Source organism: Xenopus tropicalis, chromosome 1 (genome assembly GCF_000004195.4).
Source record: "Xenopus tropicalis strain Nigerian chromosome 1, UCB_Xtro_10.0, whole genome shotgun sequence".
In the NCBI taxonomy this organism is placed as follows: Eukaryota; Metazoa; Chordata; class Amphibia; order Anura; family Pipidae; genus Xenopus; species Xenopus tropicalis.
Genome location: NC_030677.2, coordinates 137,845,913 through 137,870,080, shown reverse-complemented (window position 1 = coordinate 137,870,080; position 24,168 = coordinate 137,845,913). Strand labels below are relative to the sequence as shown.

At 38.7% G+C, this 24,168-nt stretch overlaps 2 protein-coding genes across 6 annotated transcripts; both read right to left on the bottom strand.

The window, feature by feature from the left end:
* Nucleotides 1-258: 258 nt before the first annotated feature.
* Nucleotides 259-18,754, bottom strand: secisbp2 (SECIS binding protein 2). 5 transcript variants are annotated; one of them, XM_031895029.1, is made up of 12 exons: nucleotides 18,602-18,754; nucleotides 16,564-16,718; nucleotides 15,296-15,457; nucleotides 13,849-13,947; nucleotides 12,350-12,485; nucleotides 10,459-10,622; nucleotides 9,545-9,701; nucleotides 8,817-8,961; nucleotides 6,662-6,882; nucleotides 5,592-5,746; nucleotides 4,296-4,494; nucleotides 259-2,907 (listed from the first exon to the last, which is right to left on the bottom strand). In XM_031895029.1, exons 2-12 carry the CDS (start codon nucleotides 16,705-16,707, stop codon nucleotides 2,810-2,812), a joined length of 1,680 nt encoding a protein of 559 aa, XP_031750889.1. In that variant the 5' UTR covers nucleotides 16,708-16,718; nucleotides 18,602-18,754; the 3' UTR covers nucleotides 259-2,809.
* Nucleotides 18,755-20,498: 1,744 nt separating this feature from the next.
* On the bottom strand, nucleotides 20,499-23,744 carry cks2 (CDC28 protein kinase regulatory subunit 2). Its single transcript, NM_001016170.2, has 3 exons — nucleotides 23,658-23,744; nucleotides 21,331-21,458; nucleotides 20,499-20,812 (listed from the first exon to the last, which is right to left on the bottom strand). Exons 1-3 carry the CDS (start codon nucleotides 23,714-23,716, stop codon nucleotides 20,760-20,762), a joined length of 240 nt encoding a protein of 79 aa, NP_001016170.1. The 5' UTR covers nucleotides 23,717-23,744; the 3' UTR covers nucleotides 20,499-20,759.
* Between the last annotated feature and the right edge of the window lie 424 nt (nucleotides 23,745-24,168).

Here is a 24,168-nt window from a genome sequence, read left to right as displayed (position 1 = left end):
TTCTCACCTCTCGCATTGTTTCACTTCTGTTTTCAAATCTCTGGAGCTCAGAGGTGACGAAAGCCATTCTACCCAATGGGCACACCAGGTTTTATGAGAAATTCAATCGGGACCACCTAGAAATTCTCATCTTGGAGTAATGCATTCTGCATAAGCCTATATGAAAACTTACACAACTGAAGAATGCGTTTCTTGGGAGGGTTTTGTGCCTTCCTGTCTGGGCACAGCCTTCCAAACAAAATACTTAGATACCAATACGGAATACAGATCCACACACACAACAATGGAAATAATAAAAGACAAATAAAATACTCTCAGAAGGAAAGACTTAAAATGATTATTCTTCACATTATTCCTGTACATTGAGCACTTTGCTTATATACATACAAATGGATGTGCATTATAATATAAAGCAGCTTATTCTATACACTGTATAAGGTGTGTAAATGCAGGACTGGAAAAACATTACTGAGGTTAACCAGCTAAAAACAATACTAAAAAAACATTACCACAGATACATGAAGTCCTTCTCAACAAGGGCCTGAGTTTTCCTCGAGCTGCTGTTATTTAAATGTATAGTTCACCGTTAAGTTTTAGTATGGTGTAGACATTCATATTCTTAGACAATTTGCAATTGGTCTTCATGTTTTAGCTTTTTGTTTAGCATCTCTCCAAATTGGAATTTCAGCAGCTATATCTGGTTGCTAAGGTTTTATTTACTCTAGCAACCTGGCAGTGGTTTGAATGAGAGACTGGAATATGAATATGAGAGGGACTGCATAAAAAGATAAGGAATATAAAGTGACAATAACAATAAAATTGTAGCCTCGCAGCGCACTGTTTTGGCTGCTGGGGTCAGTGATAAATAAATAATAAAACAATTTTTAGGAATAGCACATTCTATAACATACTAAAAGTTAACTTAAAGTGAACCAACCCTTTAACTCATTCATAGTGAAAACATTCAGCCATGTTTCTACATTATAATCTGCAAAGAAAATGTTACAAGATATGTGTCTGTAGAATATCAGTAAAATAATATATTTTGTATTTGTAGGAATGATATTTCTGTGTATCTAGTGTATGAGCATGATTAATTTAAGTGCACCCTAGCTATGGACATTATGCCAAGTATACCCTTAACAACATGTAGCTGAAACTGGCCCCTTATTAAGTCCTTTATATAAGGCAACATGACATTTCTATTCAGTTCTCCTGCCTAGTAGTGTTTAATTGTTAGAGGAAATCAAAGGGGAGGGGTGAGTGCCTAACCAGTGATTGTAATCACTTACCGGATACCCCGTGTTGGTGCTCCTGTTAGCAGAAAACTGCACCAGCCTGGGGTACCTGCGATTAAGCAATGCTGTTCTTCCCTTCTTTCTTCAAAATCAGGGGGGCGCTACATGCGCAGAGTGAAAAAGTCAGCTTTTTGCTAATGTTTAGCATTTCACGCATGCACAAGTGGTGAGAAGAAGGAAGAGGATCGCTCGATCGTACGTACCCCAGCAGGTACAGTTTTTGCCAACAGGACCCCCAGCCTGGGGTATCAGGTAACATTCGGCACCCCTTCATTGATTGAAACTTTCCTTCTCCTTTAATGGGTAGAACTTTGTTACAAATAACATGAGCCCAGTGCAGTCAGGCTACGCAATTCTATCGCCTACTAATAAAGATAGGGAAGCAAGGTGCATCATACAGGACACCGGCTGAAAGAGCAGATAAACAGTAAATATCAGGATAAGGGAAACACTGGACAGATAATGATGCAACAGCAGCAGTGATCATTTATTGTAACAAGCTAAGATGTCGCCTACACTACAATAAATTACATCTGCTGTTCCATCAATGTTCAGTGTGCCCGTACTGAGATTACACTATTGTACACAGAGTTATTCTGTACCATTTATATAATCAAATAATTAAGAATGCAACTAAAACAACAACAACAGATAAGGCTAGCTGAATTAATTTTATAGATGTCTATAATTGTATTGATGTCTAATACTGGCTATGACTGCGTTAGATGTTGAGGCACATTGTTCTCCAAGATGCTAGTGGGTGCTGTTGTGTTCCTTTGCAAGGGGTGTCTGTCCAGCAGAAAAGCTCGAGCCACAGGATCCTCTGCCCCATGTCTGACCAAGACCTTACAGAGAAGATATGGGAACACTACACAATAACTAATATGTATATGTGTACAGATATAGAGGCAGATTTAAGTGTAAATTAGAGCTCACCACAGAAAAACTCACCAACGTTCTATTCATTCCTATGGGATTTTTAGAAGCGCGTTTATCAATGGGTGAACATTAGAATTCACCCTTTTATAGATACACTTCTAAAAGTCCCATATATTTTCTGTAGTGAGCCCTGATGACACTTAGATTCGTTGATTGTACATTTTTGTATCACTGTGTGACTCAAGATCAACAACTCTTTGTATGATGTTGTCTGTAATGTAAAGGCACTGAAAAGTACAAAATGTCTATAATTAAACTGCAGGTCCATGTTCTGAGGGCAGCCCAGTCACATATGTCCAGGGAACACAACAGTTTGGAGGTTTCTTCTTCTTCCATCTGTCAAAAAGATCATTTGTTCTTGTGGTTTTAGTTTGCTATGCTAAAGATTTATTGTTAATTATTTCCATAAAGGCTATATACAACAGGGCTCCTTTGCATGGGAACCTTCCTTCTCTACGCAACTTCAGCCTCCAAATCATTCAGGACACAGATCCACCTAGGATATTTCCCCACAAAGCATTCCATTCCCTGAGCTGCTGAGCTCTGTAGTTATCCATTAGAAGGCATTCCAATCATAACTGCAGATTTAACATATCTGTTGTAACCTTTCCTTCCAGGCTCAAGGCGTATGGAGTATAGTCTTCTTCCAGCATCTTTCTCCACACTTTAACTGAAACAGAATACCAGCCAATAAGCATGCATTTTGGAATTAATGATTTCAACATCTGTCACCTAGAAATTGAGTCGACACAGTACTACAGGACTTTTGTAGTCAACGGAGGATACCCTAACCTAGCAAATGGCAGCACACCCTCAAATATGTTATGTGCATAAAAAAATTATATGTTACCAGAATGCAGTGTAAATTTACTAAAGAGCCAATGGAAAAAAAAAAACAAAACAATCATGTGTTTTTCCACTTTATGTTATTTAACAAGACACAGAGAATAAAGTGCTGCTATATCAGACTTTCTCCCAATCTCTCTGCCTTCAAAAGATCTCTAAAACCACATTTATTTAGAGAAGCTTACCCTCATTTAGTTTAACATAACCTCTATTGCTAAAAGCATTACCCTGTGCCACACCTCTCACAACTCTGATCTTGCTGATTCCCACACCTTGGGGCCCATTTACTTACTCACGAACCGGCCGAATGTGTCCGATTGCGTTTTTTTCGTAATGATCGGTATTTGGCGATTTTTTCGGAAAATTGTCACGACTTTTTCGTTGCCATCCAAATGTTGCGTAAAATCTGGTGATTTTTTCGTAGCGTTAAAATTTGCGCGAAAAGTCGCGCCTTTTTCGTAGCCATTCCGAAAGTTGCGCAAAATGTTGCAATTTTTTTCGTAGCGTTCGGATTCATTCAAGCTTCAGTATGGTGACTTTTCTTGGGCCAGGTTGGAGCTGCAGGGTGCCATTGAGTCCTATGGGAGGCTTCCAAAATCATGCTAAGTCTGAAAGTTTCGCCCGCCGCTTACAAGTGCTCAATACGAAAAAGTCGCGACAAGATACGAGCTAATCGTAATGGCTACGAAAAACTCGTGTTTTTCGCAGAAACCGTATTGGTAACGAAAAAGTCGCGACAATTTCCGAAAAGTCGTAAAGGCGCCGAAAAAAATCGCAAAAAATACGAAAAAGACGCAAAATGTTCGTTTTCCAATCGGAATTTTTCCAATTCGGATTCGAATTCGTGTCTTAGTAAATCAGCCCCCTTGTGTCTCAACCCTTTCTCCTTGTAGATTGTAAGCTCTTTTGGGCAGGGCCCTCTTCACCTCTTGTATCAGTTATTGATTGCTTTATATGTTACTCTGTATGTCCAATGTATGAAACCCACTTATTGTACAGCGCTGCGGAATATGTTGGCGCTTTATAAATAAATGTTAATATAAATAATGAGCAGGCACCCACCACTGGAAGAATGTTCCATTCTGGAAGAATAAAAGCTCCAATGCACCCCGTCCCTAGATTTTGCTAAAACCATTCAAATGTCATATTTAAAACAGAATGCTGCTAAGTGTTACAATATTTTAAACATCCTTTATAACCTATTGTACTCACTGTAGTTCGGTTCATCAGGTTCCTCTGCTTTGGACTCTTCCCTCATATCATCAGATTTATTTTGGCCATTTACTGCCACTGGCTCTTCTTCATTCTTGCCAGCCTCAGTCTCGGACTGCTGTTCTTGTGCTGCTGCAATCATATCCTTATAAGCCTGCCGAGCTTGCACTGTCAGTTCACACAGTTTGTGAAAATGGTCCTGCACGGTAAGAAATGCCAAGTTATCTGGTTAGAGGGTTCCTCTTGCTTTTGTCTTAAAGTTAGTGTATACCTTGAGCAGACTTAGTGCTTGCCACAGATGACACACTCACTTGCAGTAACACTGGCATTTAAGCCATGTCATTACAGTATATGTAATGTGAGGAGAGATGCAACAATCATAAACAACACAGCGGAGCTCATTTAAATGCGTAACACATGTTCCCATTTCCTGTTTAAGTACATAAAGGAGTAGTACACTTTAAGTTCACTTTAAAAATGTTATACAATGTCCTATTCCCAGCAATAATTCAACTGGTCTTTATCTTACTTGCCATTTTATTATAAAGCCCCCGCAACCAAAAATCTATCCAATTTTATTGTTTATTTTTATGATCTTGTTATCCAGGCCCTTTCTTCTTCTAGTCTCTCATTCAAACTAATGGCTGGTTGCTATGATAAATTTTTTGAATAAACTTTATTTGGCAGTAAACTTGTTTTTATGCAACCAAACCTTACCACCAAGTCAGGAATTCAAAAATAACCACCTGGTTTGGGGGCACTGAGGGCCACATCCAAGGCGTTGGGGAGCAACATGTTGCCAAACATGTGCCACTAGTTGGGGATCACTGGTCTACATCATATTAAAATCTATTTGAAAGGTGAACTTCCCCTCAAATTAAATTAATTAACTTTTAGTATGTTATAGGATGCCCTATTCCTAGCAACTTTTCAATTGGTCTTCATTATTTCTTTTTTATAGTTTTTGAATTATTTACTTTATTCTTCTGCCTCTTTCCAGCATTAAAATTAGGGTCACTGACCCCGGCAGCCAAAAAGCTAAATAACTAAAATATTCAAAAAATATCATACTAAAATTTAATTTAAAGGTGAACTACCCCATTAAAGCTATGAGAAATGGGGCATTCTAATTTTAAGCAATATGCTTTCTGACTACAGAAGGTAACTAGAGCACCAGGAGAAACCAGAGAACAACAAACTCTACACCAAGCGCTATTTGCATAGGAAACTCAGTAGCGGTGATAGGATAGCATAGTAAGGCTTGAAGTCATTAAAACAAATAGCAAATCTGCTTACCTGGGCTCCGTCATAGCTGAAAACTCCAACTACGCTAACCGGAACAGCTTTATTTAGACAGCGGCCTAGAGCTTTGCGATTCAGTGCAAACACAAACGGAACATTCTGCTCACAAGCATGGCTGATAATTGTTTGGAGGGTATCATCCAAGCCACCTGGCAGGGGAAAAAATATAATCCAAAGCATTAGCAGGCTGCAAAGGCATAGGTGGATTTTCAGGGTGAGGGCAGTGAGGTTGGGGAATGCCTTTCCTAGTGATGTTGTAATGGCATAGTCTGTTATTGCCTATAAGAGGGGCCTGGATGATTTCTTGAACAAGGATATTATCCAAGGCTATTGTGATACCAATCTACAGTTAGTATTGATGTTGGTATTTATGGTTTATGTATGTGAGTGTATAGATATTTCAGTATGTGTATTAACTCTGTAGAGTTAAGTTGGGCTGAAAAAAGACCAAAGTCCATAAATTTCAACCCCTCCAACCAAACCACAGTGCACATATATGTGTATGTATATATAGTTTGATTGGAGGGGTTTAAATTTATGGACTTTAGTTTTTTTTCAACCCAACTTAACGTTGTAACTATTTAACACCTAAACTGCTTCAAGGGATATCGATGTGTTCCTATAACTGTTAAGGGAACGTTGTGAGTATTTTCTAATAATGCATCACTGCACCACTGATTTTGTAAAATACCTCCTCTAAGCTTAACCCTGCCCAAATGTTTCCTGTACACTAGAGTTGCCTGTCAGCCACACAGCGCTGGTAGCCACATGATCATTCTATGGGCTGGAGTACAGTTTACATTTGTACTCCAACCTATGAAACAATCGCACCACCCACCGCCCAGTGTGTCTACAGGAAGCCTTTCTCTCCAGGCAGCCGGCACACTTCCGCCTGGGGTAAGTGCAGCTAGGATGGGGGAGACGTATGGTAAATCTTTAACAGAAGCACCGGGGTAGAGCTGCATTATTAGTAATACTGACAAGTTCCTTACAGTTATAGGAATGTATCAGTATCCCTTAAAAGACAAACAAAAATAAACAGTTTCACTATAGAAAATGATTACCTTTTGACTGGATCTTTTCACAGTTTGGGGAAATAATAATACATTTCAGTTTCTGTAGTTTTAGGTGTTTTAGAACCTCTCTTAGTCCCATCACCAGGCGCCTCTTGGACTTGGCTTTTGCTGGTTCCTTCAGGAACAGTCGATCTTGAAAACGAACTAGTTCCTTAAGAAGTTCCATCACACAGTTATCAACATCTTTACTCAGCACCTGGCTGCAATACCTATAAAAAGTTAGGGCATATAAATAGGGTTATTTTTCTGGATAGTAGAACTATGAACATATATAGTGTTTGTGTATCCACAACATCGGATTCACATATTAAAGTCAGCTAGAGATAGTCTAAAAATTATGTTAGCTCCCCGCCTTCCCTGCAGCCAGCCTCCTTTAATTCCCAGAATCCCTATCTCTTTTCCATGCAATATCTAACCCCACTCTCTACCGCCTCCTTTTAAAAACCCAAAGCTTTGCCTGATTCTTTTTACATTGATTTCTTTGCTTAATGAGCACATTAACTATGTCCTTAAGAATTTAATGAATAATAATTCTGTTGTCTGTTATACCATTGATTTCATTAAAAAGGACTTTACATAAGATTGTAACTCCATAGAAAAAAAAAAATATGCAGACTTGCGCAGCAGAGTTCAAAAGGACTATCTTTCCTGTCTTCTGATCCTCTTCTGTTAGAGCACTGACATGAATCTTGGAGGAGAATATGCAGTTCAAGCATTGTCCTAAATCAGCTTCTACTGCGCATGATCCTGCAAGATCCATACTGACAACCAAGAAGAGGATCAGAAGATGGTGCTGTTAAACTCAGGGTAGAACTCTGTAGATTTATGGCAGGTTAGCACGCAAGGAGACTTCTGAACAGAAGGCAGCTTGGAGGGGGGTGGAGTTCTCCTTTAAGCATTAAAGGGACAGTTTAATTACAAGTAATAACTATTTATTTTTCTACTATTATACTAGAAATTCCATTTTACAAATTAGATTAACTTCCCTGTTCTTTTATTTCCAAGTAGCAGCTCAAAAAGTTAGACCTCTGACATTCTAGATCAGAAAGCAATATCACACCAATATCATGACAATGCAAAACTTTAATGTAAGTTGCACAAGCGCTCAGAAGAGTGCAATGAGTTTTTTTACATTATTTTGGGGGTGAGGTGTTTAGTTTCCTTTAGATGAAAGAATAAAAAGCAATGGGAAGTTTTGTGACGGTCAACTGTCCCTTTAAGCCAGACAGAGAGTTGTTAAAATCAGGTTAGGGGTTTGTAGTATTCATAAATAGTATAAGCACTCCTCTTAAAGAAGGATACAAATTGTTTGGCAAAGCTATATGACAATACATAACTCCAGTTTCCAAAATGCTAGTGCATGGAAGTTTTTTTTTTTCACATCTTTTGGGAGTGCCCAGTAACCTAAAGGTACCGGTGTTAAACACTAAGCTATGTAAACTTAAATATGGCCATTTTTAAATATATGATCCCTCAGTTCTTGTTTACTGCCCATAATGGGCACATTACAAATTAGTACATAATTCTGATTTTGTTATCTATCTACTGTTTTATTATTCCAAGTTGCTGGGTGCTCCCTTACACTTCTTAAGAAAAAAAAACAAAGGACACTCTGCCAAGCCAGAGAAATGTGTTGTTATACATGAAGCATGTTTGGCAGCACAAGACGAAACAGCATAACTACCACAAATATGGTATTAACTGGGAAAAGAACCTCTGACTCAATGCAAGCTCTTTTTTTTCATGCTTCATGTATAACAACACATTTCTCTGGCTTGGCAGAGTGTCCTTTGTTTTTTTTTCTTAAGAAGTGTAAGGGAGCACCCAGCAACTTGGAATAATAAAACAGTAGATAGATAACAAAATCAGAATTATGTACTAAATATATTGTTTTGGTTGCATTTAAAAACATACATATTAAAAAAAAAGAAACAGAGCCATGCAGTTACCAAGGGTCAAGGAATTAAGTAATCTGGGCAGGCCCAGAAATCCAATTTTTTGGCTACCATGGCTAGATAAAAAATCTGAGAATACAACATTTGAAAAAGGGATTTAATACAAATCTATAAGCACCTAGGTGCTTTATATAAATCTCTCAGACACCCTCAACTCATTAAATATAACCAAACATTCTGTAACATACTCTCGAAATCGCCTGCTGTGAATTTTCGGGAGATTAGAGGTAGATTGTTGAGGCAGACTAACAGTGCTTTCAGTGACAGGCTGAATGGCTGATATTTCAGAGTTTCCCAATATGAGGTCTTCAACAGAGTCTTCTTGTATTTCTGCTAAGGCTGAAACAAAAAGTGCATTTTTAAGGATAAAATAAAGATCAGGCTGACCCAAACCTGCAGTCCTTCAGAAGTGTAACTTTACCAATAAAACACCCTTGCTGGCTACTGTATAGCAAACACAGCTAGAAGTCCACAAGATAAAATGTGTATACTAGAATCAACTCAACAGCAATATTATATAGGCTAAACTGAGAGTGAATCTAGAGGATTACACCTCACACAGTGCAGTATCATGTGAGTAACAATATCTTCCCTAATAATAATGTCACTTCCGCCTATTTGCATTGGGGAACGAGTGTTTGTGCCTTTATGCAACTCCACAAAGGGAATTTATACTGCTTAGGAGTACCCTTATTTTCTCTTGGGGGGGGGGGGGACACACCTGCAGTGAGCACCCACCATATTGATTGTTCTAGTGAAGGTGTGCATCACTAAATATTAGATTTATATTTGTTATGCAGTGACTCATGCATTCCTATAAGTATAACTATTCATCTTTAATTTGAGATGACCTTTTCTGACAGATGAATAGGGCACCAATAGATGTGCAGGTAAGAGGGGCTGCAGATAAACATACCTGTTTCCAGGGGACCAAGGCAATCCCCTTCAGAAGGACTTATGCTCTGTACTGGAGGACCTGCGCCATCTGACAGTATATGACTGCCCTGCGGAGTTAATTCTTGTGTCGCTGAAGTAAGACGCTGTTTTCGTTCTTCTCTTTCTTTCAAAATAATCTTTCATTAAAATAAACAAATGAATAAAAATACACACACTCACATATAAAGACTATAAAGGCAAAAACAATTGAAAATTGCCTTAACAAATCTAAAAACACGTAATTTTCATACTATATAAATGTGTCTCCCAGCTATTAGAAAGAAGCAAGAGAAAGGACAGAACCTGTAATTGTGTTATTAAATTTTTCATAATTGTATTTTAAAGGAGAACTAAAGCCTAACTAACGAAGTAGGGCAAAAATGTTGTGCATTATGTTTTGGGTTTCTGTACCAGCCCAAGGCAACCACAGCCCTGTAGCACAAAAGATCTGTGCCTCCAAATATGCCCCCAGTAACTCCCCATCTTCTTTTCTGCTCCTTCCCTACACATGCTCTGTGCTGCTGTCAGTTATTGAACTGAACAGATCTAAAACCAGGGCATTTGCAGGATTGAATAATCAGCCCTGTAGCATCAGCTTATAGGACAGACAACCCTCATTTTCTGCTTTATAATTTGCAATCAGTTATCTTTCAGCAAATATTACAATACCCACAATGCCTTCTTTATAGGTCTGTTAATTAGTTAACATTCGCTACAAAGTATCACAAACAACTTTATATATTGTTTGCTATGCTGTGCCATAATGTCCATTTTCTTGTAGTCAATACATAGCACATAACTTCCTACATACTTTTGAAAAGAATTATGTCCACGTTAATAACATATTTTAAAAAAAATGTTCTTTGTTAGGCAATTATGATTCTGAACATTTACCTTTTTAAGTGAGGTTGGTTTCTTGGCCTTGGGGACCTCTCTCTGCTTTCCTTTTTTTACAAGAGGGGCACTAGAATCCAGTGGGTTGTGTGGTGCTGGGCCTTGTTTTGGTTGTTTTAATACAGGAACAGGTTCTCTGGCTAGCACAGGGGCACCACTGCCAACTAATGTACAGAAAAAAAAGAATATTGAAGGGGTGCCATCACAAAATCATTTATAACATACTTCATAAAAATTCTGAATTGATTCCAATTGTTTCCCCACCACCCATCCAAAAGGCTCCATAGCATCTAAGAGGGAAAATATAATAAAAGAGAATAAAAAAAATTAAGAAAAAGAACAGAAATGTGCCGTCTGCATTACTACTAAGATGAGGGCTGTGACTGGGCCACTGTAGGACATTCAGCTCAACATTCTGTTCTTGAGAAACTCCAGTGGCTTGTGATTGAAACGGGTTCTACAACATTATCTCTCTGTATTCTGCACCATGCATTCTTCCTTTTGTTTTAGCAAGATGTCCACTCCATGTTAATAAAAAGCAGCCACACAGCATGATGCTACCACCACAAAATCTGATATGTGGGCAGTTACACTGGCATATTCATATTGCAGCTGAGTGGTAATGGAATCAATGGAACCCACAGGGGTTCCACTTTTATCACAGATGAGCCTTATTTTCTGCTTGATTATTTAAACAAACCCCAGCTTAGTTTATTAACAGCAGCCCAAAGCATACTGAGCATGTGAGTGTCACGGACACCCAAAAGATGATCTAACAAGATCCAAAACGGAGAGCTGTGGACAACTTTCATAGAAATGGATCATAACTGATACAGGGCTGCTTACCCTCTCAACAGATACAGTAAGTTTGATTTAAAATACAGCAGTTACAGCTGTATTTTTATAATTTTAAAGTTTTAGTTCTCATTTAAGATTTTTAAGATTTCACTAAACTCATTTTTTTGCATACTCATCTGTCAAGAGAATTTTGAAAAGATCCTTTGTGTTTCAGTAAAATTATTAAAGGTTTCAAATGTTTGAACACGCATGGAATACAAACTAGTCTCTCTTTATTATCTAAATTTGAAAAGGGAGTAGTTCTGGGGTCATAAAATGGAAATAGATTAAAAAAATGAATTACTTTATTAAAATGGAGTCTATGGGAGATGGCTTTCTGGATAATGGGTATTCAGATGATGGATCCATACCTGCATTAGTAGTTTTAGATTATATCAGGCTTGTCACAGTTCTTGTTGAGTGTCAGATTTCCCCTTAAAGGAGAAGGAAAGGCAAAGTCACTTGGGGGTGCAAAAATGTTAGGCACCCCCAAGTGACTTTAATCGCTTACCTTGTACCCCGGGCTGGTGCCCCTGTACAGAGTAAACAGCATCAGCCCAGGGTACCTGGAGCGCAGCGCTCCCTCCTTCCTTTCTGAAAATGCCAGCGGTTGGCGCATGCGCAGTAGAGTTAAAAGCCGACTTTTCTGTTAAAAGTTCGGCTTTTCACTCTACTGCGCATGCAGGGAACCCGGAAGGAGGAAGCGATCGCTGCTACCCCGGGCTGGTGCGGTTTTCTCCGTACAGGGGCACCAGCCCGGGGTACAGGGTAAGCAATTAAAGTCACTTGGGGGTGCCTAATATTTTGGCACCCCCAAGTGTCTTTACCTTTCTTTCTCTTTTAAGCAAACAAAATGCACATAAATTCTCAGGTCCACAAAGAAGCTACATGGGGGCACATTAATTAAAATTTTGTGCTGCTGGTAACTGTCAGCTGAGATGTATGTCTTGGACTGATTTACACTGATGCATACCTTTGGCAGTTTAGTTTGTATACCAAGGATAGTGATATTTACTGAACTCAACATTAACAGAAACTAAGACATTGATATTACCAGACAATACCAGTGGCTTGGTATTCTGCTTTGTTTTGTCTGTATGCTGCTTCCCCTCCAATACTGCCAGCATGCCACCCAAATCCAGCTGAACAAGTGCTTTACTCTTCTTTCCAGTGCTCTTGGCATTGACAGCCTTTCCAAGACAAAAAGAAACAAAATATTGAATAAAAACAACAATAAATAAGGACAGAAAGCTCTACATGACTTTATGCTCTTTCAAATACATACAGGTTTGCTAAAGAGCATTGTGCTGTATGTTCAGCATTATGTACAAAAGGTGGCAGTAGTAAATGAATAAATCATGGATATCACTAAGAGTTTTTGATAACAGACTACTGAAATTTCATGGATAACCAAAAATATAGAGCAACTGGTGCTCCTGTTTTTCCGTAAAACTGAAGTCTATAAATATAACTTACAGCCCAGACCACATAAATAGCAACCCTGTGAATGTAAAACCAAAGAATCTAGAACTTTATCTGTTGTATTGTTGATGGCCTCTGGCATCAGTGGCCCACAACATTTCTGTAGCCTAGCTGTATGTACATAAAGTATTTAGGACTCTCTATGTATATTCTCCTTCTCTTGACTTATTCAGCTTTTAAAAAAAAAACAAAAAAAAAACACCTATGTAGATGTTTGTAAAGCTGGGTTTTATTGATATCTGAAGCCTTTGTATCAGTTACATTCAGAAAAGTGACAACCAGAAAAAAAGCTTGCTTAAAGCACAAAAGCCTGCATACTAAAATGTTTTACCTACTTCTCAATATTTTTTTCACTACATGTTCCACCTATGGGTCGATTAAAATATATAAAATAATACTATTTAAATATAAAATTTTAAACAAAACTTCTTAAAACTTTATATTAGTTCTAAAATGTTTAATTCCCCTATTTTGCGGTATTTAATTCCTTCAAAACAGCTTTTCCAAAGCGGACCTGGTGGATGCTGAAATTTACTTGACTATCCTATCAAAAAATATTTTTACAAGATATTTTATATAAATGTACTAACCAGTATGTAGAATGCATGCTAGAACTTTATCAGCTGAATTCTAAATATGTTGTAGATATACAGCAAATCAGTTATTGAGTATGGGGTGCAAAGAGAGAGAGTTTAGAGCCAAATATGGCACAGAGAACGCCATTGGTGTTATTGATATGAGGCATAAACCTAAAAAATATCTGAAGTAGGTCAATAAAATGTAAAATAATTAGACAGCAAGGAGGATAGTGAAACTGGTGATTCTATAAATGCTGGTTAGAAAAATGGGATAAGGAATAAAAGGAGACCATCTGGGTTTAAAGTATGCAAAGCTTGCTCACATTTCGCAGAGCAAAGCAGATCAGCACAAGCTAAACTTCTGCCTGTGGCAAAATTCTACCATATATATGTCTTGCCAGCCATACATATATAAGTATATTTTCATTTTGTACCAGTCAGTTTTTTATTAAATTGAAGCAGTAGTTTAAAACTGGAATTTTTTTTTTTTTACCTTTTCAGCTCTAGGGCCCTGAACATAGCTGTCGCTCTTTCGGAAACCTTTCCCAGAGCCACTTACAGCGGCCGACAGATCAGGAAATTCTTCATCATCCTAAAAATAAAGATGTAATCAATACATAAACCATTCATGGTTGGATGGAGAAAGCTCTGTCACATACAAACTTCGAAATGACTCGGGCGGGTTTGGGCAAACCTCTGCACAACATTTTCGGGTTGCGCTCTTCTGCCTGCTCTCCCCAGTTTTCCGGCTCTCTTATTTATAGGCGCATGCCTGCCCCCGCCCCTTTGATATGTCATCGGTGGGCAGGTCAGGTGAGGGTCTATAAACAAGTCAGGTAGGGTCCAGGCTGGAAGTGGGCAGGTTATAGTCGGGTGCATGTAGAGTAAAACTCGACCTGCACATCACTAGTACATAATGATATACTTGATACTAAATGTCTGTACAAGATAACTTTATTTTAAAATATTTAATTATCCAAGATGGTGGTGCCAATGCTTGCCTTGTGAGATGTGGCGCTGATGTGGTGCACAGTTTAGCACCAAATTCAAAATAAAAGGACACCAAGGACATGGGTTCAATGCCCAATTATTGGAATTTTCTTGGAAGTACCTGGGTGCATTCTAAATTGATATTAGTTAATTTTCAGGTTCCTGACCCTCCTGTCTGATTCTGACTACTCCGACTGCTCTCTGCCCTGACCCATGCCTTGAATTTCAACTGAGACCCCCTTAAAGGGGTAGTTCCCCTTTAAATTAGCTTTTAGTATGATGAAGACATTAACATTGAGACAATTTGCAATTGGTCTTCGTTTTTTATGGTTTTTCAGTTATATAGCTTTTTGTCCAGAGAAGACCCAATATGCCCACCCTAGGGCCAAACGATCCAATTAAAGCATATGCACCACCAGACCGAGGACTGCATTAACGATCCAATGTGGTCACCAATCTGATGGAAAATCAAACCTGCCAGATCTTGGTCGGGTAGCCCCATCAGGAATGCCCATACACAGGCAGATAAGCTGCTGAATCGGTCTAAAGGACCCAAATCAGCAGCTTAAATCTGCCCATGTATGGCCACCCTTACATGTTTATAGATCAAATTGTAATCAAATGTTATGTGTAAATGTTTTTTTAGTAATTACCTGGGTAAAACGGCTTAAATAAAAACTTGCTTCCAATCATGCAAAAAAGCTCTAACTAAATAAGGAAAAAACATTATAGGGCTCATTTATCAAAAATGGGCAGTAACTCAAAGTATCCAATCACTGATTTTTTCAAAAGCCTTTCTTGATACTGGAAATGGATTAGTACTACAGGCCCTTAGTAAATTGTCTTTCAGAGAAGAAGCAGTAAATATTCTAATACTACCAAAAGATGGTTTGATAAAACAAAATATGACTTTTCACTGCTTTATGTTATGTATATAGTCAAAAACAAACCTGAAATTTGGGTGGTTCCTGAACAACAATGTTCTTGTGCTGAGAATTTTCAGTACCCACATCAGAATTTGGGCTTGTTTTTTTCTTCTTTCTCTTTTTCTTTTTTTTCTCTACCAGATGTTCAGGCTCTGCCTTGGCAGGTATATTTACTGCCATATGTGGCTGTGGAGAAGGAAAGTTAGACATTTAATATTTGATTGCAATGTGAGTGTTTCTCCCTTCAGTGATTTTTTTTGCAACTGTTTTGGCGAAGCCAACATGGAGTTCAGTTTGCACCCTGGAGCATTTTGCAACTTAGAAATACAAAAGTGTAGTGATAAATCAGAGTGCTGGAAATGTGTGTACCTACCATCAGCTCTGAGGGTAATATAAAGAACAAGGCACTTTTCCACGTTGGATTTTGATAAAATTAACTCACAAAGTGCAATAGGCTGGCATTAATACATTGGCATGGGGGCAAGGATACACAGAAGAAAACCCTAAAAAATCCCCTAAAAGCATTTACTGCACCTTCCGTTTTAAGACATGAGAATTATGTACAATAGATAAAGTGTAACTTTATTATGGACTTACCGGTAAGTAAAAGAAAAAAAAAATTTCAGTAAGGTATAAATAGCCCCTCTTAACTTGTCCTATTCAATGCTCAGACATATGGGTAATAGATATTGAGACACAAGCCTAGCACATGTAAATGAAAAGGCTACGTGAGTCAACAATGTTAACAAATAGATTGTTTGCTGCTTTTAAATATCAGCACTTGTTAGGATTTTGTAACATTGTGTCGCAAAGATATTTTATTACATACATTGCCATCATATATCTGACACATCTTAAAGTAACACAAAAAAAAACGTAAGCGATTTTTATGAATGTAATAATTTATAGATTCCATGCGCTGGTAAAAATTGCATGTTTCAGAAACACTACTATAGTTAAACTACTCTGTAGCCATGGGGGCAGCCACTCAGGTTGAATAGGACAAAAAAAATCATGTTTACACAGCAGATAAACTGTGTATAATACAATGGTTTTAGTTCTTACAAATAATATAAACAAGAGCCAAATGTCATTCATTGGTGCACTCTTGCTGCAGGGAAAATTGGTGTCAGCTGACAGTTCTATAGATGTATTGCCTGTTTCCTGTGACTGGACGTAGTGGTGTAACTACCATACAGTAGACCCCACAAACAACGGAGGTTAATAGCAATCCTAATGCAGTTAACAAGTAATAACTGCATATATACATGACCTTGCCTGTACAGTCTTACCATTCGTTGAGCCCAATGTGTCATGTCCTTGTTAGTAGGGGTTAAACCACCTGGAACAGATACTGAGGTAGATGAAAGCATCACATTTTTAGGGGGTTGTTTCACTTTGCTGACCCATGTTACAGGGTTTGCAGCAGACTCCATGACTACCAAACCTGGAAGTAAAAACATCATTATGTTAAGAATCTTCTTAAAGCTGAAATCTCATTATCATTAATATTATATTAAGAACAGATGCTCTAATGGATAAGAAAATATCACATATAATGTCACATACCATAAGAGGCGTTAGGTTAGGTTAGCTTAGGTGCTTATACCAAAAGTTGCTTCTCCTGAGCTACACCATTTTTTAAATAAAAAAGAATTCCAGCAATGATTTTCTACATGTATGATGTACTCTAGAAGGGACACTGTAAATAACCCACTGTGTATTATTTCAATACCAATAATTATTACTACATGTAAGCATGTCTCTGTTGCATCTGTGAGCAGGCATTGTAAACTACTTTCTGGTCAATGGAACACTAAAATCTTTCTGTGCAGTTTGTGTAGCCATTTTTGAAAACACTGGGATATTCCCATGTAAGAAAAGTGTTGAGGCCAAAATAACAATTACATGCTAATTATGCACTGCAGCAAAATAGGTGGAGATTACAGGAGGGGAGTGAACCCTTTTTCTTTACTCTGGCCCCCAGTGCCATTCCTATGCTTAAATGAGACATATTGGATAAATTGAAAAAAAAAACTAATTTTGTAGGCAATTATGAATAATATATGGTGCTGGTTTCTCACTTTGGGCTAAAAATGAATCCTATCTGTAAAAATGGCCCCTTTATTGTAGCTCCCTATAGATCCTATCACTTCTCTGTCCCTGTTTGAAATGAAGGGTGGGTGTGTGCTAATGGTCCCTGCCAGAAGCACAGTAAAAGAGGAATGGCCAATGACAGCCTGGCAGTGACACAAGCAAAGACATGCTTCAGTTCCCTATCAGGTCAGCCAAGCTTCTGATTGGTTCTTATCCTACAGTGCCTCTACTGAGAGCCAAGGGCTCCCCTGCACATGCAGAGAATTCAGCCAGCAGGAAGTGGAACAGATGGGGAGGCTAATGGGGTTTTGGTGGAATTTCTCAATAAATCAGTCCAAAACAACTTTTTAAGCACAATCCTTCTATATCTTGGTACATTCTTAATTTGTATATGGTATTTCTCCTTTAAACCCTGCAAAAGGCATCAAGCTACTCCCAGTGATAAACTACAGAACAACTACCAGAACTTTGCAGCAACAGAGGTAGTGGTATTTATATAGAAAATATAATGTACACATTCTGTAAAATAGCCAAATATTCAGAGGACACTGAAGAGTTCCATGACCATAAGGCCTAAGAGTGATTTTATACAACCCATGAAGTGCCAATGTGTACATGTAACATTTATTTTTTTATCAGAGAATTTCATGTCTCTTGTGTATTATATGGGAACTGTACAAGAGCCTTAGAAGTAAACAGTGTCTAATACCCACCCTAACACTCCAGAGTTACATGCAACTTCAAGAACCGGCCGCCTGTCAAAAGCACAAATGGCACCGAGCACCTACCCCCCGAGCACCTACCCCCCGAGCACCTCCCCACAGGCACAAGCCTGCGCCTCAGTTAGGTCTCAGTAACCAGCTTCCCAGCCTTCTCCGCTCATAACATTAGCTACGAACACGAAGCACATCATCTGCCATTCCTGAAACCGGAAACACAACCATTGCTATGGTGTCCCAATTAGGACATCCCTCCACACAATATGAATATGCGGCGTGCGTCCTCCCCTGTAAGTTTTCTCTTCTCTTTCCTCACAGCGATCAGGAAGTGATACATAGATATTCAAATCTTCCTGCCTCTCTAATGTCACCTGTCCGTTCTGCTGGCATTTTTCTCCTCCCTCTTTATCCCCACTATGCCATCCCACTCCCTGCTCTGTGCAGCATCAGTGCTGAGGCTCCAATAGCCTCACTGCTTTCAGAACACCAGCTCCCGAATATAATGTAGAAGTACCTTTCAGCACTGTCTATCATCCCCTTTGCTGCCTAGTGACAGATTCCTCGGTGCTCCATTAAACAGGTATATATTCACTCTTCTTACAACACGATCAAACTTTTTCCTCATTTCTTCCCGCCCACTACAGCATACTAACCAATCTTTGCTTAGCTTCAAGCATAACGACCCATCATTTTTATCTAGAGGGCGGGCTAATGACTGGCAGCCAATAGAGGGCTGCTTGTGCTATTTCATTTCGACCAATCACGCGTATACTGTATGTAATGTATTGCAGTAAGGGGAATTTAATGTTTACGCTACTGTTGGACAGCTTTTGCCTTATTTCCACGCGTTGCGTTCCATTTTATGGTTTTTGTTTGTTGGTTTCAATGTGTTTTATATTGAGGAGAGTATTTGTGTAATTTCACGGAACATATATGGCAAGATTCCACGGTTGTGACGCGATTGTTTTGGGTTTTGGTGGAAGGCGATTGGTCAATACTGAGCCGGAAGGCTGAAATCATTGCGCTAAAGGTGAAAGTCCAAATATGCACGTTCATTAATAAGCAGATGGGGAGAATGAATGCACAGGTTTATTGTCAGACTCAGACATCTTTATTACAAACCGCATGTAGAAAGGAGCCTAACCTGCATTTATGACGTAAGATGCAATTTTCTCCGCTCCCACGCCTGAATGTCCCAACCGGAAACGAAACAGGAAGGATGAAAATCATGGTGTAACGCACATAGCGCCACCTAGTGTTTACATTGAAGATTCACAGCTTAACTAGCAAATAAAGGAAATGCTCCGATTCATTAATTTTCAAGTGATCTGGTCACTCTATGATGCAACCAATAAACTCCAAAAATAGAGTGCAAAACCTGCACCACTTCTGCAGTAGTAGAATGTAGTGAGGAAAGTCGAAAAAAACAATCTTGCACCCGATTTATGACAAAACGCTAGCATGTGTGTGATTTGTTTGAAACCCATTTTGCATTGCAAAGCAGATAAATGTACTTATTTTGGGCCTCCTGAGAAAAAGGTTAAACATTATAAATGCATTATAGGATGAGATTGCCTGCCTTCTTAGCTAGTTAGCACACTCCTGCTACTCTGATCATTGTATGGAGCTATTCAAGTTATCAGACTTGATTTTTACAATTTTCCATATCTGCGTGTTCCATTGATCAGTGTTAGCACTTTCTCTCTGTACCTGTGTAACTTTTAACCATCCCCTTTTCACTTAACAAAGACGTTTATCTTTCTAGTCTTGCTTTTCCTCTCATACTTTAACTTTTAAATAAAGTCATAGCTCATGTGACTTTCTATTCAAGGGTAATCCTGCTGAGATTATCAAGGCCAGAATTCCACTCCCCTTATCCCCTAAGCTTCAAAATTAAACTCTTACCTGTAAATAAATTCAACTTTACATCTACAGCTGACCACACACACACATATATATATATTTTATATATTGTACTTAGAATTATCCTCCTAAACTACCACACACAAATAAGAGCCTTAGACCAAAGTGACCAAGTACTTACAGTGCAGCCCCAAAAATGTCAGCTGTAATACCCCTTGTGCATTGGACCAGGTTTTGGGTGTTTAGTAGCTGCATCTTCTACTCAAGAGAAGGTTGTTTTTTTTTTTTTTTTAATATTTGGCTTGTTCTAAAAATTTCTATTTTTTTTTTTTAATATGTCAAATTGACCTGCGTGTCTGGCTGCCCAAATTTAAATTAACAATTACAGCACACCTAACCATGATATGTTATGGTTCAGCCTATTTGTCTATTGCTTGTATACAGATAACTGAAAACTATGCCAACATAGATGATCAAAAGGCACCTAAGGGTTGTACACACCATGTTTCCATATTATATATATCCAGACAAAATACAAGAACTCAAAATTTAAGATCAGACATGCATGCAACATGTAAACTTTATTAAACAGACCAAGAAAAGTGGTGATTTACAACAGCCATGACAAAAGAGGGGAAATACACATAAAGAACGTAAAATAGCAGCTCCAATTTGTAGGTTCACTAACTGAGCTCTTTGCTGTTTATACAGCTCTTGCACAGTTGTGCTTGTATGACCAAGAGTCTTTGTATTCACTGAATACTACAATATGTACATATTGTCCCAAAAGAATAAACACAAATCATTTTTCATTTCTGTTGCTCTTTTGGAAGGGGTCTTCTAAAAAGTAGAATGTGCGGCTCTGTAAAAACAAAAACAATGCACTTGTTAACAAAGTCAAGGGTGCATTTATACATCAAATGAGTTCTTGATTCTTTTCTACACAGAGAGTGGCTAACACAACTACAGTAGTTGAAGTACTACACATAGACTGCAAAATACACAATATTGATAATTGTCTGTTTTAGCAAAGACAGTTCTTAGTATTATCTACGACAGGGTATTTTCTGGCGTTTTGTAGCCATGTGTCACAGCCCTAATACAGGTTGTATCCTGCATCCAGATCCTTGCTATCTGAAGAGAGGCTCCCCTGCCACTGCAGGCAGAAAAGCCTCCCCTCATCCGAAGTGAGGGATCTGTTAGCCCCACCTCAAGTGGGAAGCAATTCTGAACAGATATGATCCCTTTAAGGGGGGGGGGGGGGGGGGGGGGGAGACAGTGGCAATTTATTTTTTACCACAATTACAGATAAATTGCCCCTGTAGTGTATCTGAACAAGAATTAAGAATGGAACTGGAATTATTTTAAAAGCAGTCTTACCAGGTTCATGTATCATATAATGGACCCATCCAAGGCTTTGCTGGACACCAAGCCTTCGCCACTCTTCTTCAGACATTAAATGAGTTTTTGGGACTTGCTTGGCCAACTCCTTAGGTAACATAACATGCCTGTTTTAAAAACGAAATACATTTAGCCACAGGTAAAAAAAAATTAGTAAAAATGCAAACACTGGTGACCCAAAAACACTACTCTAAATTGGCGTTTACATCTAAATCAGGCAGTTACTACAAAGCACTGAAAAATATACTTGTTTGGTGATCTAACATTTTGGCACCCCCGGTGAAATAGATTTTACATGTGATGGCAAAGATCACCAAAGTCTATTCCACTGGGGGGTGAGTGCCCTGCCTGCATCCCCTTACATTTGTTACTTATTACTTTCACTAGGCGTTTGTCAATGTACTATGAATATCGAATGGCTCATGGTTTAGGCATGTGCAGGTACATACATACTATTTCTAAATGTATGGGGATTGGATATCAACATCTCTTTTCTCCCTTTCCTACTAATAAACCAATGTTACATTAAAACCTATTTCAGTTTCAGTGGTTTATAATAAATGCAGGATATAGTTTAGTAAAATGGCAAATATTTTGTGTTGTGAGCAGTGTTAGATATCAGTCACAAATTGCTTTTAACTTGCAAAAGATTTGACCATATCAAGGTGACCTCCCCAAATGATTATATCTTTGTTGCTGTATGGCCAGCTTAACATAAACACCTTTAGAGAAGAATGCTCAAGCTCCCATGTTATGTGGGAGTAATACTGGCCCATGCTTACCCATAAAAAGCATTAAAACTGTTACTGCTGCAAAAGTGGCTTAACAAGGTATTCAAAGTTTGCATACATAATTAATCCCCAAACAGAATAACATTTTTTACCCACTGAAGTAACACATTTCAAACAATTGTTTTTGCAAGAAAGATAAGTAACAATAATAAAACTGTTGTCAAACAGGGCAATAGTTTGGAAATAAAGATAGAAAGAGGCAAAAAAGAAACCAATTAAAAAGTTGGAAAAATAAACTACAACATACTAAACGTTAATTGGAAAATGGGACTGTGGGGATTAAATGTGGTTAAGCATCACTATCCCTTTAAGTCTGCTTACACTACATATTTTGTCCATATATCTAAACAGTGGAAATAATGTGCAAATGTTGTGTGGCCCCATAAGACAACTAAATGCCAATTGAAATCTTGTAAGACCACATCAGGCCATCAACGGACACAAAAGCACAGGCCAAACTTCCAAGTAACCTAACCAATCAGCCTGTGAGATGTCCAGAGGGCTACATGATGAGTCCAGGGTATAAGACACTGGGGTCCTGGTAATGGATATAAAATGAACAAGGCCCGCTGCCTAGGTTCTTTTTTAACTGGTACAGATACCATGAATACAGACTAGCAGATATTCTCCTGTAGTACACATAAGGGTATGATGGTTGAGTAATGCCATGCAGTGAAACTTCTATGGCATGTTAGGGTGAAGACACACAGAGCTACTAGTAGCAGCTACAAAAACCGAATGCCGATTATTTACTGATAACTCTACATGTGTTTAAGCAGAACAATTCTCCGTATTGTCTATGGCAGGAGAATTTCTGAAGTTTAGTAGCCATGAAAAAGTAGCTGCTACTAAGTAGCTCTGTGTGTCTTCACCCTTAAGCCTAGTCACCTTTCTGTGAAAAACTCTAATCCAAACATTGCTTCTATGATCCAAAAGTCAGTGGCCACTTTAAGACTTTGATCTCTTGGTACAACTTCCAGCACATACTCTCTAGCAGGCAAACACTGGGCTGAAATTACACCTGAAAACATCACATCTTAAATCATGTTGAAATATTTACAGCAGAATGCTACAGTCTTTCACACAGAAACAAGTGGCTCTTAACTAGAACCCCATGTTAGGCACGAATAGGTGGCATTATAGCCCACAGATACATAAAAACATTAGAATGTATTAATGAGCGCTGACATTGTGCAGCACTTTGCAGAGATGATAGCAATCTTCTTGCCCCAGTGCCGCACACATGGCCAGATCCCTACACATGAATACACACTATGATTTACTTCATTCGGCTCCAATTACCCTCCATGTATAGCTAAACTCCAATGCCCCGTACAGCTGGCTGTAAAGCAAAATTAGGCATCCCACACTACTCCACAGCTGCTGCAGAATTAATGCCAGCAAAAATGGCGCAGTTTCTTTTTACGTTTCAGCCAACGCTGGCCCAGGCTTAGCACAAACCCATGCAGGACCGCATGAGGAGACTTCCTGTCACAAATCCCACCGAAGTTTTACCTGTACTCGTAGTTCTCATCCGAGTACTTGTCCGAGTAGTAAATGTTTTTGAATGACATGTTCCTGTTAGTAGCGGCTATGCCGCGGACAAGTTCGCTCTCCTATCCCCCACTACAGGCGGGTAAAGGTGACGCTTTACTGAATCGGTTGCTCCCTCTAACCGCCACTAGTTAGCAAGTCGCGCTTTGAATTGTGCTGCGCTTACAGATAATTGGCTACGACAAGTTCCGCTCTTGTCCAATCAGAAGAACGTTTTTAATCTTCTGCGCGCGCATCATAAAATGAACCAATCAAAGGCCAGTTGCTGGGCTTCCAAAGGGCTTTAGCCAAGACGTGCGGCGTCTACGACACTAGGGCGGAGCTAAATTCGCATAAATTAGATTGGCCGTAGTCACCATTTTGGTTAAGGGAAAATGTAGCCTAGTACAGGTGATAACGTAGCTGTAGAATGCTTATTAAACTTTCTACGCAAATTTTAATGCAATGATAAAGTAAATGAAAAAAATCAATT